The sequence below is a fragment of the Vicugna pacos genome, unplaced genomic scaffold (genome assembly GCF_048564905.1).
Source record: "Vicugna pacos unplaced genomic scaffold, VicPac4 scaffold_19, whole genome shotgun sequence".
Classification (NCBI taxonomy): Eukaryota; Metazoa; Chordata; class Mammalia; order Artiodactyla; family Camelidae; genus Vicugna; species Vicugna pacos.
The window spans coordinates 69,344,748-69,362,343 of NW_027328740.1; the positions used below are offsets into that span (position 1 = coordinate 69,344,748).

General features: G+C 39.1%; 1 protein-coding gene across 1 annotated transcript in view; it reads left to right on the plus strand.

The window, feature by feature from the left end:
* The window catches only part of LOC140693127 (trafficking protein particle complex subunit 9-like), a 1,110,112-nt gene that overhangs the window by 1,071,383 nt on the left and 21,133 nt on the right, over positions 1 to 17,596 (plus strand). Inside the window, exon 3 of the mRNA XM_072957193.1 lies at positions 14,356 to 14,489. Coding sequence (XP_072813294.1) covers positions 14,356 to 14,489 — 134 coding nt within the window. The remainder of the gene's footprint in view (positions 1 to 14,355; positions 14,490 to 17,596) is intronic.

A 17,596-nucleotide genomic window follows, 5' to 3' on the forward strand; every position in this document is an offset into this window, starting at 1 on the left:
CCACTGTGCGTTATCAGGTAATTTTAAGACTTGGTAATATGAATTCTTGAATAATGTTAAAGGACTAGACATCTCAGATCCAGTTTACATAGTCCTCAAGATTTCTTCTGAGAAATGGATGGTTTCTTCCCCATCTTAAATCTGAGATGAGTCTCTAAAAAAATTCTGTATTCCTCCATCTTTTTGCTTTAATTTTCCATTTCCTAAAAACCCATGTTTTTAAATGGAGTTAATGGGGACTGAACTGAGTGCCTCATGCATGTTAAGCACTTACTCTCCCAAATGAGGTATAATGTCCTCCGTGATTTTTGTTAAAATTTACTTTCTTAGTTTACAGAGGTAAGAGGCCTCTAATTCTTTTTCTGGAGACTTGTCCATGAGCCTGTAAATCTATAATTAATGGACAAAATTTGGTTTATTAAAAAATCATTAGAATATTCTACAATTCATCCAAAAAGAAATGCTCATTGACTTAAAATGTTTCTCCTTTAAGGGGATTTCTCCTGTTTGGTCTAGCTTAATTTGTTAACAGCCATTCTCATCATCATAATGACCAAACTCACTGTGAGTGGACACCTACCTAAGGCTAAAATGTTTTCCTCATGTTTTAATTCATAGCAGGTGTTTGATTGTAGGTATCAGTGTCTCCTTTTTTGCAGCTGAGGGATTGAGAGATGGAGCAGCTTGTCCCAAATTACACGCAGCAGGCTGTGGCTAGCTCGGTGCTGGAACCCAGGCTGCACAGAATGCATTCTTAATTGCCCCTCTTATCAGCCTCCCGTTAAGTGGTTACCCGAACACATGTGACTCCATAAACGGCCGAGTTTAGTGATCTCAGACTGATGAGGCCTTGAAAGGAGAGACACCATTGAGAAGTTGAGACAGAGTGGCAGAAATTAAAATTGTTCATTTTCACAAATTTTTAATTCTCAGGTAATTACATAAAAAGTTATTTTTTTATTTTAGTGCTCTGTAAGCACTAAAAACAAAACATTAAAAATAATTATAGTGCAAAAGAGAAGTGAGCTCTTAAAGTCCAACCACTGCTAATGATGTTGCTTGTTTTTCTCTTGTGGCCCTTTTTGACAGAAATACTTACAAAGACTGAATTGGTTTTATGTAGTTTTAATATGGAAGAAAAGATTGTCAGTGAATATTGTAAGAAAAGTCTTTACTCTTTTCTTTCCTGTTGATGAATATGTACTTTATTTTCATGGCTTAAGTACATTTCCTCATTTGTGAAATTTGAGTAATATCGTTTAATTTGTCTGACTGTGAGAGGTAGATGCCTTGTATACAAAGAACCCAAGAGGTGCTTAATAAAAGTGTGCTGTCACAATGACAGATATTTTAGAAGGATCAACTCTGAATACTAAAGAGTGTCGCTTATTTCTGATACATATTCAATATATATTTGTATGATATATTTGAATATGGTTTAAAGTAACAAGGATTCATTTTTTTTTTTTTGGTGTAGTATGAAGTTTTAATGAAATCTGTATCATTCTAGTGAGACAGGGACTAGTTAAATTGCCTTAATCAGATGACCTTGAAGATTATTTACACAGAATATGTATTGTTACAAATCAGAATTTATGTTGCCGTGTAACCATCCACTCAGACATTTAAATTCGTGGGATTCTGACCAGATCCGTTAAGTTTAGTAAAATCCATATTGATCATTTTCAGGGAATAAGCTCCTCTATTTTGTGATTAAAGAAAATTTTGATTTTTTTCTACATTCTTAACAGGTTTAAAATATCAAAACATTGATTTGACATGTCACTATTTTAATAGAGAGAATAAAGCTCATGCTGTTTTATTATGTAAATAAATGTTTTTGTATGGCAACAAAATTGTATGATATCCTGGCTCTTTTAGTATTTTGCAAGATACTTAGATAACCTACTGTTGGAAAAATACAAACGTGAATTTTATGAATATAGGCCTAGTACAGATCTGTTGGTTTTTGCTACAGTGCAAGACATGAGGCATAGGAGAACTTTGCTGCTGATTGCCAGGAGGACAGATCCCATGTCTCAGTTTCCCCTCCTGTAAAATGAAGTGGCTGAACTGGATTCTTTCCTCTTCTAAGATGAGTTTCCATGAGCCTATATCTTCTGTTTATATTCAGGAGTATTAGCAATATCAGATTAAATACTGAATATCCCTCCTTTCCCCCGAATCAAAGTGCAGCATGTGCTATATAAGTTTTATTTATCTGATTCTCGTTACTGATCCTACAGGCAATTTTTGTGTTGCATCTTTCCTGGTAACCTGGAAGGTCATTTTAGCCATAGGTGGCACTGTTGCACCTACTTACAGTCTTAACTTTCCTGTTTGTAAAAGGAGGCTTAAACAACGTTATTTTATTTTGATTACTTTACTTAATGCTTCAGAATAGCCCAATGTCCATTATGTCTGTCTAACTGGAAAAGTTATTCTGCTTATATCTTAGATTTATTCTGTCATCTCACTGTGAACATTTCAGACTTGCTGTGCAAACAATAGCAAAATCGGGCTTTTCTTCTAGTGTTAGAAACCAGTGAGCCGGGATTTTATAAAACAGCTAGAAGCGGCATCTGGACGACCTTAAAGGTGAAAAGTGTATTGAGTTCCCTGAGTTTTGACCCCGCCGCTGTGTGTTAATTGGTGGTAGGAGATTTGGTACATATACGAAGGGGTGTAGTTTTTGATATGGTTTGCCTGCACGCGCTGCCACTGAGCCACTTGAGCCTGAGTCAGTTCGTTTTGAGTTTTTCCCTCGTCTGTGAGATGGGGACATTCGTATCTGATTTGTAGAATTGTGAGAATTAGAAATTATGTTCAGTGTTTACCACAGTGTGTATGTCAAGAGGGCTCTTAAACTTTAGCTGCTGTTTTGTGTGAAGCCATCATTTGGGAGTCTTTGGCAATTACTAAGAAACAGGAAAATAAGAAGAGATGGTTTTATGATGAAAGATATTTGAGGAGGTTCCATAGTTCCTATACCCATAATTTAGCATCAGCAGAGTCAGAACTGTTACACAGTCGCCCTAAACCAACGTTAAGCCACAGAATTATTTGTTACTTCATATATTTTGGGGTTTAAGGAGATCCAATACTTATACATATGTTGTCTCCAGCAGCCTACTGAGAGATGACACAAAAGAGTAGACAGGCAATAAATGTCTTCTTTGTTACTGATGAAGCCACGTTCTCCATGAACTTCAAGGCTGTGGGAAAATGCGTGGCATGATACTGTGTCCCAGAAATACAGACTCACCCTGTCCCATGTAGCTCTGGGCCACAGCGAGCCTTCCCTTGAGAAGACCTGCCCTTTCATGCACAGGGCTTTCCTGACATGGAGCTGAGCATCCCACGTGCTTCCCAATGGTGACCAACACTGGAGTGAAAGGAAGGGTTTCACATGCCCTGCTTGTCTCCCCGGACTCACACCTCACTCTGTTAGTGTAATGAGTGCTAGCTGTGGGCCAGGGGCCAGGGGTGTGAAGGGAGAAGCACCCTCCATGGCCCAGAGGAGTGGTTAGGAGACATCCACTCCCTCAGTTTAAACAGGTGGTTGGATGGAACATAAGGGTGCTCCCCAAGAGTGTGTAAAAGGAGAAATAAGGATTTTATTTGGGACTTAGGCTAGCCAGGAAACAGATAAGATGATTAGAGGGGACACTTGTAAAACAATTTGATATTAAGTTGACATTTGTTGAACACCCAAAATGTGCTACATTCTTTTCTGAGCATTTTACAGAAATGAATCCTTCAATCTTCTCAACAAGCGAGTAAGGAAGGTTTGATTGTTATCCCAGTTTTACAGTGTGGAAATTGAGGCACACAGAGGGTAATTAAGTTGGCAAAATCACAGAACTAGTAATTGGCAGAGCTGGTATTTAAACCCTGGCTGTCTGGTTTTGAGGTTCCCAGAGATGGGCTTTGGGTGTTTAGCATTATCGACATCCCTGAATCTTTATACCTCTGTGCATCAGTTAGCCTAGAAAGGACAGGGAAAGGAGTGTTACACAGGAGCTCATAGTCATTTCTTGGCCGCTGTCCACGGAGAGTGCAACGTGATTGGCGTTAATTGACTTCTGGGCAGTAGATCTGTTCGTATAATAGAAATATAGTCCATTGAATTAATCTAGAAACCCTTCCTGCTCCGTTTCTGTCCATGCTTGCCATGTGACTGCCTGCCCGTGATTGGGCCGTGGAGGAGAAAATGTACTCATGGTTGAACTCTGATATTTCAGTCTGGTTCATAGATTCACGTCTTCTGTTACATTAAAAATTTAAGTTTCTGGTTTCCTTGCATCAGTGTCTCATGAGCTTGGTTAATGTGAAACCAGTCCATGGGAGCCCAGGGATGATGACGGTATAATTTCTGAGCACGTTGAGGCACTTCTACCCGTGCAGACGTGGCTGGAGGATGTCCAGCTTCCTCACTGATTTCCCCCAACAGCATGGTCCTCTCCCACCCCTGGATGTGAGTTTGGGAGCTCTCTGAGTAGGCCAGTCAGAGGCCGAGTCCACCAATCAGAAAATGATGAAGTACCTGGAAGTGGGTTTAATAGAAGACAAGGGCTTCCAGGTTGTCAGATGGGCTGTTCGAGTCCATTTGGTGAAAAGCTGTCCACTGTCTGTGGTTGAGCTACTTCTTTGCTGTTGAAAAGTCTGGAGTAGATGAAGGGATTTTAAAAAGCAGAAAGGAGTGATTTCAGGTGGTACGTCCACACCGGTGAGAAGTGATGAATGACCGCCTTTGTGAGTCATAGACAGTCTTACAAACTTCATAAACCAGCTTTAAAAGCTCTTCCATCTGAGTGCACTTCATATGGGGTCCAGATCATCACTGGTCGCACTGTGAGGGCAAGTAACTGATAATGGCAGAAAGGACACGGAGGCATCAAAAAGGTCTCAGTCACTTTCCCTGTTTAAAGGATGCAGCACAGTGTAATATATTTTAGCTGGTTTTTCACTGAAAAGTTTTTAGTGTTTTCTGGGACTCCCCAGTGCCCCAAGGTTCCATGCAGCTGGGTGTCCCCTCAGTGCAGCTCTGTCAGCGCTTGCCCTGGGCTGACGCGGTGTCACGGGGAGCAGGACAGTCAGCGTCCCCGGCTCCTCCGAGCTCCGTCTCCTCATCCGCAGAGCCGGGTTTCTCATCCGTGTCTACTTAGTAGGGTTGCTGAGAATCACACGTGATGCTTCAGGTGTGACATTTGGTTGTCTCTGTGATTGGCATATAGTTAATATTTGATAGAAACACTTGTTTTTTTAGTATAATTGTAGCACCTAGATTGCAGTGGTTTTTAGTCTGCATTTTTTATAACTTTATTCTTATTTTTAAATATGCACTTATTTTTATTTATTTTTTTTGGAGGTACTGGGGACTGAAGCCAGGACATTGTGCATGCTAAGCAGGTGCTCTACAACTGAGTAATACACACCCTCCTTTTCTGCACTTGAAGGTAAATATTGCTATACACAAAATAGCTCTTAAACACCATCATGGGACCTAGTCACTGTATAGACAATTGAACACGTATACTATTTCAATAGGAATAAATGTTTTTGAGACATACATTTCTGAATCTGTTAATGTGCTTAAAAACGATCATAGGTAGTGATAAACACGAATCTTTGATCCAGTACTTCTTAGAGACTGTTTTGCCATCAAGGGAAATTACATTCTACAGAGAAGGCTAATTGGGTCTCTTTGATATTTAGATGGTTTAGCAGATGATGAAGGCTTTCAAAAGCTGACAGTTTTGTATTTTAAAGTAACTACAAAGTTACCTTCTACAAGTTGTAAGTACTAAGCTTGTGAAGTGCCCAGTAATCCAGGGGGTATGTGTCTGTGTCTGTGTCTGTGTCTGTGTGAACGTTGGTGTGTGTGATTTCAGGAAGGTAGAAAGAAATTCCATATAGACTTCTGATACCTTTCTCCTCCATTTCAAGGTGTTGGCATATATTTACACTAATAAATTGATATTCAGTTGTCATTTGGCATATTGGGAATAAGACTTTCTCATACTTGTTTCAGAAGGATTAGGGAGCATGAGCTTAGGAAATGGGAGGAGATAGAGGCAGGGAGGTTCTTTAAACTTTGTGCAGAATTAGAAACAGTAATTTTTCTCTTTTCTTCTAAAGCAAACTGGCACTGAATTGTAACATACTATTACTCAGAATTGCTTTTCTGATCAGATACATGTACCTCAGATTTTTAAATGCAACATGAATGATGAAATGTGTTTTAGCAGTTATTTTTAAAAGTAGTCTCTTTTCAAGTAAAAGGCTATATCCTGTTCTTTCTTCTAGCGGTACAAGAAATTCTCATTGTTCTGTTGTAATGATCTATGTGCTTAATTTCTTTTTTTTTTTTCTTTAAGTGCTTTTTTCATTGTGGTTTGAATGAATGTTTAAAATTTCTGGATTTTGATCTTTAGAATATGCTGATTTCTCAGAACTGTTAAAAACCTGATTGTTCACTGCTCCTTGTTTGGTGGGGCACCCTATTGATTTCTGTTGTCTGTTAAAGAGTGAAATTCTTCCTCTAGCCTGCAGATCATTAAGTGAATGGTTTGCAGTGTGCCTTTAAAATTATTTGTATGCATTGAGCATGTTTGTCCAGTGAATTTTAAATTGACTCATTGTAATGACTTTGATTTGATTCTGTGTCTTTTGCTCCTCTCCACAAGAATTTGAATTCTCTGTTGCATTTTGTATACGTGTTCTTAACAGGGGAAGAAATTTTGCATTTTTTACAGAGGTGGGTTTTCCTATCCCCTCTGAATGCCTTCTAAAATTGATACAATAAAAATCAGTTATTGCAGTGCATAAATATTTCATAAATTATTTTTTGGCATAATCAGAAACAATGACCAAGAATGATAATAAAAAATACGAAAACCTTCCTTCCTTTGAAGAATAGAAATCAGGTAGTCAGGCTCCCTCATGCTTTGTGCCTGACACACTTAATCTCATGTCATTGTGTATCATGATTCGGAGATGGTATTGTTTCAGGTTTATAGATTTTTGTTTTAACATTTGTGTTGAATTCTTTCTCCAGGCTGATGTTTCCTGTTGGGTTTGTGGAAAGAGTAGAAGGGAAAAAAATACTTTGTTTTGTTTTCAGGAGGCCTGAGTTGATGGGAAAAGAGTTGAGGGTGGGCTGAGGAAAAGAGTGACACTCCCTCTCCTCCTGGTTGAAATTGATAAACAAAGAAATCAATTAAGTATATCGATATTTGACCAAAAGAAGTTAGCGAGCCCAAACTGGCTAGAAATGCACAATGGAAATTACTGAATTCAGCTTCAGAATGAGGTGCTTTACCAAGTAGAAGCAGCTTAGAGCAATCAGAAAATCAGTAATATGATGAGATATAAATGGAATATTATATCTTTTATTGCTGAAACTTTTCTACGTTAAGTTGTGTAGAGCTAAAATTAAGTTTCAATCACCAGGAGTTAAGAGAGTGAGTGGTACTGTAGGATCGTTATTCACGGATGTGCCTAGACCCTGATAGAGTGGCTGAAGATGGCAGGAAAAGACCCACATCCAGGATTTTCATCCTAGGGTGTCCTCCATAATGGTTCAATGTGGAAGCAGATGATTGGGTTAACAAATTGTAACACACCCCAGTCGCCTCTGAATTTTAAGAAGAAAAAATATGCTTTGATACTGCTTTACAAGCAAGTTCCTGTGCATCCTCACTCCAGACTCCTTGCCTTAAAAAGCAGAGACAATGCTTTGCTTGTGTAGTTGAGGTTTTAGATAGCACTCTGCTGGTTGTAAAGCAAGGACCGAGACCCTCAGCTATAAACGCTGGGCTTGTGTGTTGTTAGATAATGTATTATCCCCAAAACAAGGACCTGGCTGGTCTGGTGGTCTGCTTTTTAATGAACATATCTAAAAATGTATCTTGTTCCCCTCACCCCATGACTTCCCTAAAGATACACTAATCCTTTGTACTCATTGTGTATTCTACAATCTCTGCCTCATCCTGTCTTTCCCGAATTTCCTCCTTACTATCTCACAACTGTTAACGAAGTTTTCCTTTGATTATACCCTATAAATATGGGAGCATTTGAGAGGCTCATGGAGATGGCTCCCTAATCCCTCTCGATTTCTTGACTTTTTCCACAGAGCCTTGAATAATCATTCCTTGTCAGTAAGACTTCTTCCAGCCAGAACCCACAGTTCCAGGTGAGAAGGATGCAGGCTTTATCTCTCCTACCGGAGGCAGAGACAGAAGAGAATTGAGATATGCTCCCCCGTGATCCCTTCCTGCCCCAGGTCTACTGCAGTTCACCTGCAGCCTTCTGGCCTCTGCTCAGAGGGCCTCTGTCCCAGGACTGACCTCAGCGTTTTCTTCCCTTGTCAATATTTCCTGTGCCTTTCAGAACTTGGTCTCTTCTCTGCAATTCAAACCTGGCAGATGTGATGGTGGTCAGCGTGCTGGTGGGCAGTCCTTTGGGGACCCCCAGGAGCCATGCTGATTCTCCTTAGTCTCTCAATCGGGGTTACAGAACAGTCGAGCACCGAAGGAAGCCCATTCTCGAGATGTCAACAGAGCATTTCATCACTTTCATTTTATTTTTCAATTTTTGGTGGAGAAATTATTTGTAGTGAACTGTTCCAGATATTTGCCGCCTGCTTTCCTCATCACCATTCCTTGTTGTCTCTGGTGCTAGTTTTATAAACCAGGTTTCTTCTCTGGTCATTTCTGGCAGCTGGGCTTGCCGAATCCTTGATCTGTATTTGAAACAGAATGCTTCCTCGTGATGTCAAGGTGATTTTCCTATTTCTGAATACTTCGTGTACACTCAGCAACTGTTTCAAGTGAAATGCTCTTGTCCAATTTCGGTTAACTCACATTTGCTGATCTCCTGCTTTCATGCTGAGAGCAGTTTCTTTTTCCTCTAATAAAAGTTAGCAATTTGCATTTACTATGGAAGATACTGGCCCAAGGTCCTTTTGTTCTTAAGAGTTTTAATACAATTCACCCATTAAAATGTACATCGGTTTTTACTCTATGCCCAGAATTGTGCATCCCATTCAATCTTAGAATATTTTCATCCCCCCAACAGGAAGCCCTGTATGCATAAACAGACATTCCCATCTTCCCCATCCTCCCCCAGCCCCAAGGAGCCACTTTTCTCTCTGTGGATTTGCCTGTGCTGGACATTTCATGTAAATCGAGTCACTTCATATAAGTGGAAACGTCTATTGTGACTGACTTCTTTCACACTGAGTAACGTTTTCAATATTTGCTCATGTTGTGGCCTTAGTCACTATTCTATGCTATGCTATTGCTGAATAACATTCCACTCTATGGCTGGGCCCCACTGTTTACCCATTCATCAGGTGATACGCATTTGGGTTGTTTCTGTTTTTGGCTGTGATGAGTAATGTCGCCGTGAACACTCATGTGGTATTATTTATGTGGATATTTGTTTTCAGTTCTCTTACGTGTGTGCCCAGAGAGCAGAATTGCTGGGTAAGTCAGAAACGAAATGTTCAACTCTCTGAGGCCCTGCCAGGCTGTTTTCCAAAGTGGCCACGCTGTGTTACATCCTCACCAGCAAGGGCTGCGTGCTCCGCTTCCTCTGTGTCCTCTTTAGTGCTTGTTACGCTTTTTTATTTATTATACCCTATTGTAGTGAGTGTGAAGCGGTTTCTCCTAGTGGTTTTGACTTGATTTCCCTTACAGCTAATGCTATTGAACATCATTACATTGTGCTTTATGGACATTTGTATATTTTCCTTGAAAAATACCTTTTCAGATACTTTATTAACCTTTTAATTGAGTTGCCTTTTTATTGTTGAGTTGTAGGGTTTTTTTTTCTTCATTTTGAGATACAAATTCCTTACCAGATAAGTGATTTGAAAAAATTTTCTCCTCTGTGTTGTTGTTTCACTTTCTGGATGGTGCCCTTTGAAGCAAAGTTTTAAATTTTGATGAACTGCCATTTGTCTCTGTTTTCTTTGTTTCTTGTGCTTTTGGGGTATTATTTAAACTCTGAGGTATTTTATTTAAGCTTTTATATATAATATAACTTAATTCTTAGGACCGTTATAGGAGATGGGTGCAGTTGTTGTCCCCAGTCTATGGATAGGAGACTGAGATGCAGAAAATTTCACTGAAATGTCAGTGTCACATCTACCTAGTGCTGTGGGATTTCAGACCCTCATGTTTGTCCCCAGCATTTGTGATCTTCACCACCATGCTCCACTACTGCCTGGAATCGTTAATGAAGATGACTTTCATTTTTTGATTTCTTGTTAGTTTGTTTTCTCATTGGGGACCTCATCTCCTTATTTTCCTTTCGGATATCAGTGTAGATTTATTTTAGGTCTCATGTAGGCAGAAGCATTGCTATCAGTTAACTTCTTTATTACTCACTCTCCAGTGATGATTGTTGCTAGTTGACCTAACCAAGTCATGCTTAAGTCTTTCCTGCTAATGACACTAAAAACAGTCATGACTTATAGAATGCTCAAAGAAAGTACTTGATTGATTTTATTTTGCTACCCAATCAAACCAATCAAGTAAAAACCCCAGTGTTGACACAGACTATAAGCCCTCCAGAATAGGATCACTGTCTTCCTTCTGTTTCATTTATTTGGTCACAGTGTCTGGATAGTGACTTGCTGTCCAGCAGTTTTGTGAGGATATGGTGCTCGTGAATCATTGTAAGCACAGAATTTTGACAACAGACTGTGTTGTTCATTTCACAAGGGAAAAGATCATATAGAAATACTGCTCAGATCTATTTTAAAATTAAGCTTGGAATTTTGAGAAGAATTCAAGAAACCATACAAAGCTCTTTTTCACTAATTTTAGATCTATCTTAGACACATATGGTTACATAGCAGAGTAAGTTATCAAGTACATTTGACAATAGGAGTGTAATATTGATTATTTGTTTTAGTTGAAATATTCTACCTGGGATAAAGTAATCAGTGCCCATAAATGAACAAATATGTTTGTATTTCTATGCAACATGGGAGCAGAGTTCATGTTTCTATATAATATGTATGACTGTGTGTTTTAATCTGTCTGTCAGTGTTTTTATAGTTTTTCAGCAATGTTGTAACTTCAGAATTCTTCTAACATATTCACTCCCGATACTACTGCAGTTTGTACTGTGTATCCTATCTTATGCATGGGATTCCACTGTCCCCTCAGTGAGGAATTTCCTCTCCTATTGAGCTAGTAGCAGAGTTAAAGGAACAGTGATTTCAAGGCCTTTGCTCTCCACGTGTTCGCAGTTTCGTGTCAATCACGATTTTCTCTTTCTTGTGTTTTCATTGTGCAATTAGAATTTTTGAAAATAATTATTAATATGTTTCACCAGTCTCCCTAGAAATTTGATGTGTTTGTGCTTTTCGGTTTTCAATTTATGAAAATTGTAAATGCAGACTTGTTTTTAAGTAGTCCTTTTTCACTAGATATTTGTTTACCTCTTTATAGTTAAAATAATTTTCCCCAATGAATGAATCGGTGTGCATGTTTTAAAAGATACTTTAGTTTTTATTTTTCTTATTCTAACAGGTATATTCGTTGTACAGAATTTAGAAAATAAGGATAAACACAATAATACCTTAAAAATGGCCTCTAATCTCACTTGTAGATACAGTTGTAATGTTTGAAATTGAGAATTACAAGTCCTCTCACTTTGTTCTACTCTTTCAGGTACGTTTTGGTTACTGAGACCCTCGAATTCCCATATGAATTGTAGCAGAAGCTAGTCAGTTATTGCTGAGGAGCCCGCTGGGATTGTGATCAAGACCACGTTGTATGTGTGCTTCACTCTGGGGAGCACTGCCATCCCAAGAATATTGTCATGTGATCCAGGAATTTGCGTGGTTTGTCTTTCTAGGTATTTAGGTCTTCTTTAATTTATTTCAGCAATGTGTATGGTTTACATAGTATTATTTTACTTTAATTTTTGCCTTTATACTGAGGACAATTGTGCAAGGTACCAAGATTAGAATTGTATTATAGCCCCGCAACTTGCTGCCACCATGGACGCTGTGGTCTCTCTTTGCCCTTTGTAAAATCTCGCACAAAATAGGACCTAAGTAACTCTCTCTTGAAAGAATGATTATATGATTGCTGGATGACGCTTGAGAGTCCTTGTGATGATGTCTTTTTCCCAGACTTTCCCCTCTTCTTAAATATGCCCTTTCTCTTCCTTTCCTCCAGCCTGGGTTTCAGCCTGCCTGTGGCATTGATTTTCCTTGTCTGTGGACTCTTCTTTTCACTAGTTCATGATAATGTTACATGTCGGCTGTGGAAACTTGCTAGATGTCAAGAAAGAACAAATCCATTGCATGCTAGTATTTTTAGAGTGTGTTATTGAATTATCAATTGAAATTAAATCAGGCTGACCCATTGAGCCATCCCCTGAGCTCTTTTTGCCTTCCTACAGGTGATACTGCTCTCGTTGCTGCATGTGCCCTTCCCCCAGACTTAGTTTTGGAGTTGAGTAAATCACCATCACTGGAGCCCTCTCTTTAAAAGATGAAGAGAACATTTGCTCCTTCTCCCTGCTTGGGGACTTGGATGAGATGAGGTAACAGATAAAGAATGAAGCCCCACCTCATTCTGACCACTGCTCTTTCCGTTCATTTCTCCAGGGGAAGAGTACAATTCAAAAATATAAAGATTGTGAGCTAATGAAATATACAAGACAACCGATCATTTATTAAATACACTTTCATGCCAGAAACAAATGTATTATACACACAAAAAGCACATAAATTACGGTAGTACTGTGGTTACAAACGTGGGCCGAGTTCGAGTCCTGCTCTGGAGTGACAAGTCCTGTGAAATGGAGAACTTGTAGGTCGGCTTAGCCTCTCCCGGACTTTTTTCTTTCCTGCAGAGACAGGGCTCGCTAGTCATCCCTCCCCCGTAGAGGTGCTGTGGGTTGTAAACGATGCGCGTGGGCAGGCCAAGCACAGCTGCTCGTTCCTCGTAAGTGCAGGATAGCACAGCTTTTGCGGTTACGGCTTTATGATCGCACCGTGTAGACCCTCAGTGCTCCGAAGGGATATGTTGCGGATTGGAGATGGGATTCTCACTTCTGTAAATACCCAAAGATTGTGTTATTGAGCCTTGCTGATATAAATCTATTCTTTAGAAAGTACATAATGTAGATATATTTTTCAAACATGCATGCTTTTTTTCTTTTATTATTTATACTTCTACCCTCTCATCTCTTGGTGTGACATTTCATGGAATCCAGGAAACAGTCCTAAGCCACCTGCCTCTTCACACTTCTTCGTGATGGTTTTCTTCCTTGACTAGAAGAGGGTTTTGCATAGGAAATTTTGTTTGCTCCTCTTCTCTTGGAGTCTCCCTGTTTGTCTGCCCATCTCTCACCTGTCCATCTGTCCATTTCTCTACCCACTCATTCTTCTGACTTGTTCCAAGAAGCACTTCAGGCAGCTTACAGAAGAACAGATACCAAATAAACAGGTGAGAAAATGGGGCCAAGTTCACAAATTGAGGCTCGGAGTTGAGCCTGTGTGAGAGTTGCAGGCGTGAGACACACGCCTCTGCCTTGTGACTTATAAGATAGACAGCATCAATGTGCCTGAGGCTCCCAGCACACACAGGGAAGCAGGGTTTGTGGGAGATGCTCACTGGCTGTGAAATAAATAAGTGGCTTAGGAGAAGCCCAGCCTTTCCAAATACTAAGACTTAGGAGAATATTTTGAGTGTCTTCCAAAATCTGAGTATTGCATCTTTTCTTTTTCAGAGTTTTATGTATAGTTGGTTAACATTCTATAACTGGAAATTTCTCCAAAACTGCTGCCCACGTGAGTCCCATGACTCGGGAATGGGGTGGTTCTGCTCATTGACGGGTGTTGGCCAGAAACGGAAAATGACAGCCTCAAAGGAGCCTGGGATTAAGCAGTTATGTTTTGTCAGTGCTGTAGATTTCAGAAAATGCTTTTACCGTTTCTCTCCATCTGAGGAAGCAGCGTGCTCTCTTCCCAGCATCAGGAGTTCAGGGTCTCGGGATGGTGGGGGCTGACTGCACTGCCGTAAAGACAGCTGAGCTAGTCACTGCATGTGTGGTGCTTTCACGTAGTGCATTTCATGTTTTTTAAAAGGTTTCAACATGTAGTTAATTAACTGAGTTAATTAACATTTAATAAATATGAGGCTTTTTTGAAAAGACAGTTATAGGCAGAATATAAGTTGTGAACACTTTAAAAATGGCTTCATTACTGAAATTTCAGTAAGGAAGTTTCAGTTTATCTTATTTACGCCTCTCTTTAAAAGTAACAAAGAAACAAGACAGAAAAAGCAGAGGATTACTTCTGTTCTTCCTCTCGGCTTGCAGGTGCCCTCACCTCCAGTGGCATCCATCCAGACACCAGCACTGACACTGGCCGTGCTCAGAAATGCCTCAGCCCTGAAGACACAACTGACAAATGGAAGGGGGACGCGCCCTGTTACAGCGGGTGCTCTCACTTTGTGGGTCCTTATGTAACTGCGTGGTGTTATTCAGGATCGCCCTTTCTACACTGTGTGACGGTGCTGCGGTGTCTCATAGTTATTTGTTTCTGTAACTACTCATGTATTTTTTCCAATGTGTGGTACTAGACATCTAAAAATGCATTTTTCAGATGAAAAATAATGTGTATTTAATATAAAAGTCTGAAAAAAGAGTCAAAAGGGTCTATCCTGGTCCCAGTACTCAAAGATAATAATTAACACTTTAACATCTATTTTCTGTTCTTTTCATCAGTGTGTATCAGCTCTGTCATAAAAACCAGCGAGCACTGTGTGCCTGTTTACTGTGTGGAGACCTCCATTTTCCATTCGGCTTATTACACATTTTTCTACAATATTCTATCTCCCCTGACATGATTTTTAATGACCAGTATAGCATTCTGTTTTGTGGAGGCATCGTCCATTTTACTTTGTACTTAAGTAAACTTTTAAATTCCAAGTATACTTAATTGAAATTCTGAAAAGAGAACTGTGGTGGTACCGAAAGTCCCCTTCTTCCCTTCCCCTTTTTTCCTGAGAGTAAAAGCTGCTGACAATGTGGAGTATATATTTCATGACCTTTATGCCTTTGTCATATATATATACACACATACATACACGTATATGAGAAATCTATGTATATGTGTGTGTATATATGCTTTATTGAAAAATAAGGCCATACTATATGTTTTCTGTAGCTCGGTTTATTCACTAACGTATATATCATAGACCTCCTCCCACTCCAGACTCACCCGGTCCTTTCAGATAGAGTAAAGGGGTCTCCTGATGTGCAGGTTTGGTCTCTTGTGTAACGACACCTTTCGTGGGAGAGTACTGTGGACAAGGCCTTGGACCACGCTGAAACGCTGCAACTTTAGTGCCCACAGCTCTCCGTGATTTACCGCATCATTGTCTTGATGGTGAACACTTAAGTTTTCTCCATTTTCCACTGTCAGAAAGGGTGTCTGACTGGCATCCTTCTTGTACAAACATTCCTGTGATCTTGTATGAGTATTCCTTTAGCTAAGGTTTCTGGAAATTTAGTCCTTGGATGTGACAACTTCATACATCACAGGATGCTTTCAAGTGAATCTTGAAATTCCTTCTCCTGTGGGGAATGAAAAGATGTAGAATAACTTATGTAACCAATTCTCTATTGCTGGATATGATTTCACTTCAGCATTTCTTCCCACCATTGTGAACAGTGCTGTGCAAATGTTCTGATGAGTACATCTTTTTGAACTGATTTTTTCTAAATGTAACGATTCCTAAAAGTGGAGTTCAGCCTGTGTGCACACACGTTTTTCAGAGTTTACATATCCATTGACATGTTATCCTCCAAAAGATCGCTCACAGTTTGTTGTCTCAAAGATGGACACTAGCTATAATATCTTTTAAACGTATTTGCCAATATGACGAGCAAAATGATTTTCATTATTTTAGTTTGCACTTGATGACCAGTGAGGTTTTGAGCATTTTTCACTCATTAGCCATCTGACTTTTAAAAAGTGAATGATCCCCTTTGTCCTTTGCAAACATTTAAGTGGGGGAGCTTCTTGCTGCTTTGTGACAGCTCAATGTGTATTATGTACATTAACCCCTTGTCTTCATCAACATGTATCAGAGAGCTTTTACTTGTCATTTCTTGCCTTTCATTTTGTTCAGTAGGTTCATTATTGTTGTGGCCCAAAATAATCTTAAGATAGTAAATGTCTTCTTTTTGGGTTTTATTCTTAGAAATGCTTTCTTATAATGGTATAAATTTCTTCTGTAGGTTTTTTCAATCTCTAAGATGGAGATGATAATGGTACTTGTTACAGTGAGGAGAAGCTGAATTGATATGAGCAAAGAGTTGTATTTGCTCTTATTAGTACTTTCTAATATTTACATCATTTTCTGTAACTTTTCTTGTGGTCATTTTGACGGGAATAGAATTTGTTTTTTCCAGGTATTCTCTGATTGTAACAAGACAATTATTAAATTCATACTTTGCTTTTTATTTTGAAATCCCACCTGTAAAAAATACTTATGTATACTAGAGTCTCTTTTTGAGCTCATGATTTATTTCTGTCAATCTTACTTTCTTACTCTAGCACTATATCTTACATATTGTAAAAATTTATTTAATATCTGACAGTGCAAATTTTTTGATTCTTTTTTCGATCCCTAAATTTCTTGGCTTGTATTATGACTTTATTATTCCTGAAGAATTCTAATATAATTTTTTCAAGTTAAAAAAAAACAGATAAGTGTTGTCATGGGACTTTTTAGTACTTTTGAATTATCTTTAGGAGAACGTACATCTTTAAATCTGCTTTCCTCCATACAAAAGGTTGATGTCTCTACTTTCACACTTTTACTTTACCCCTCAGTACAGTCCTGTACTTTCTCCATGTACAACATGGGCATTGTTTTTGAGTTTATTCCAGATTATTGTTGATGTTTTTGTTAATTTTTTAAGTGAGAAATTTTTGCTATTATATTTTTTAACTGTTAAAACTGACACCTAGGAAGGCAGATCCGGTTTGTAAATACTCACTTTGTAACTTCTCATTTAAAATTGTAAGTATTAAGTACTTGTTACAGAATCCTTTCTTTTCTGTTTTTAAAAATTTGTTTCCAAGATTCTCAAAATGGTCATAGCTAAGTAGTATAGGTGGGGAGACAGATGGAGAGAGGTAGTGTGGCTCATGTACAAACTGTGAGCACTTTCATGGCTGCCTTTATGCTGGAAAAGCTGATAAACAGTCCAGCTTAAACCAGGGTGGCTTTGTATGCACTTGAAATCCAGCTTTCCTGCCTGTATGGTGAAGCCTGGTAGGCGTGGCAGGTAGATGATCAAGGTCGAATGGAGGTTATTGGCTGCACAGAGCACTGTGTCTGAGAATTGGAGACCATCGCCATGGGAAATGCTTGGTGCCAGGAACAATGCAGAGGAGCTGGGGAACCTTGTGTTAAGGATTTTCCAGCCCTGGGAGTGGGAATATCAGACTCTGCATTCAGATCTGAGTTTGAATTCATCCTCTTTAGTTTTCTTGTCCTCTGACTTTTGTCAAGCTATATACCGTCTTTCACTTCCTGTTTTCTTG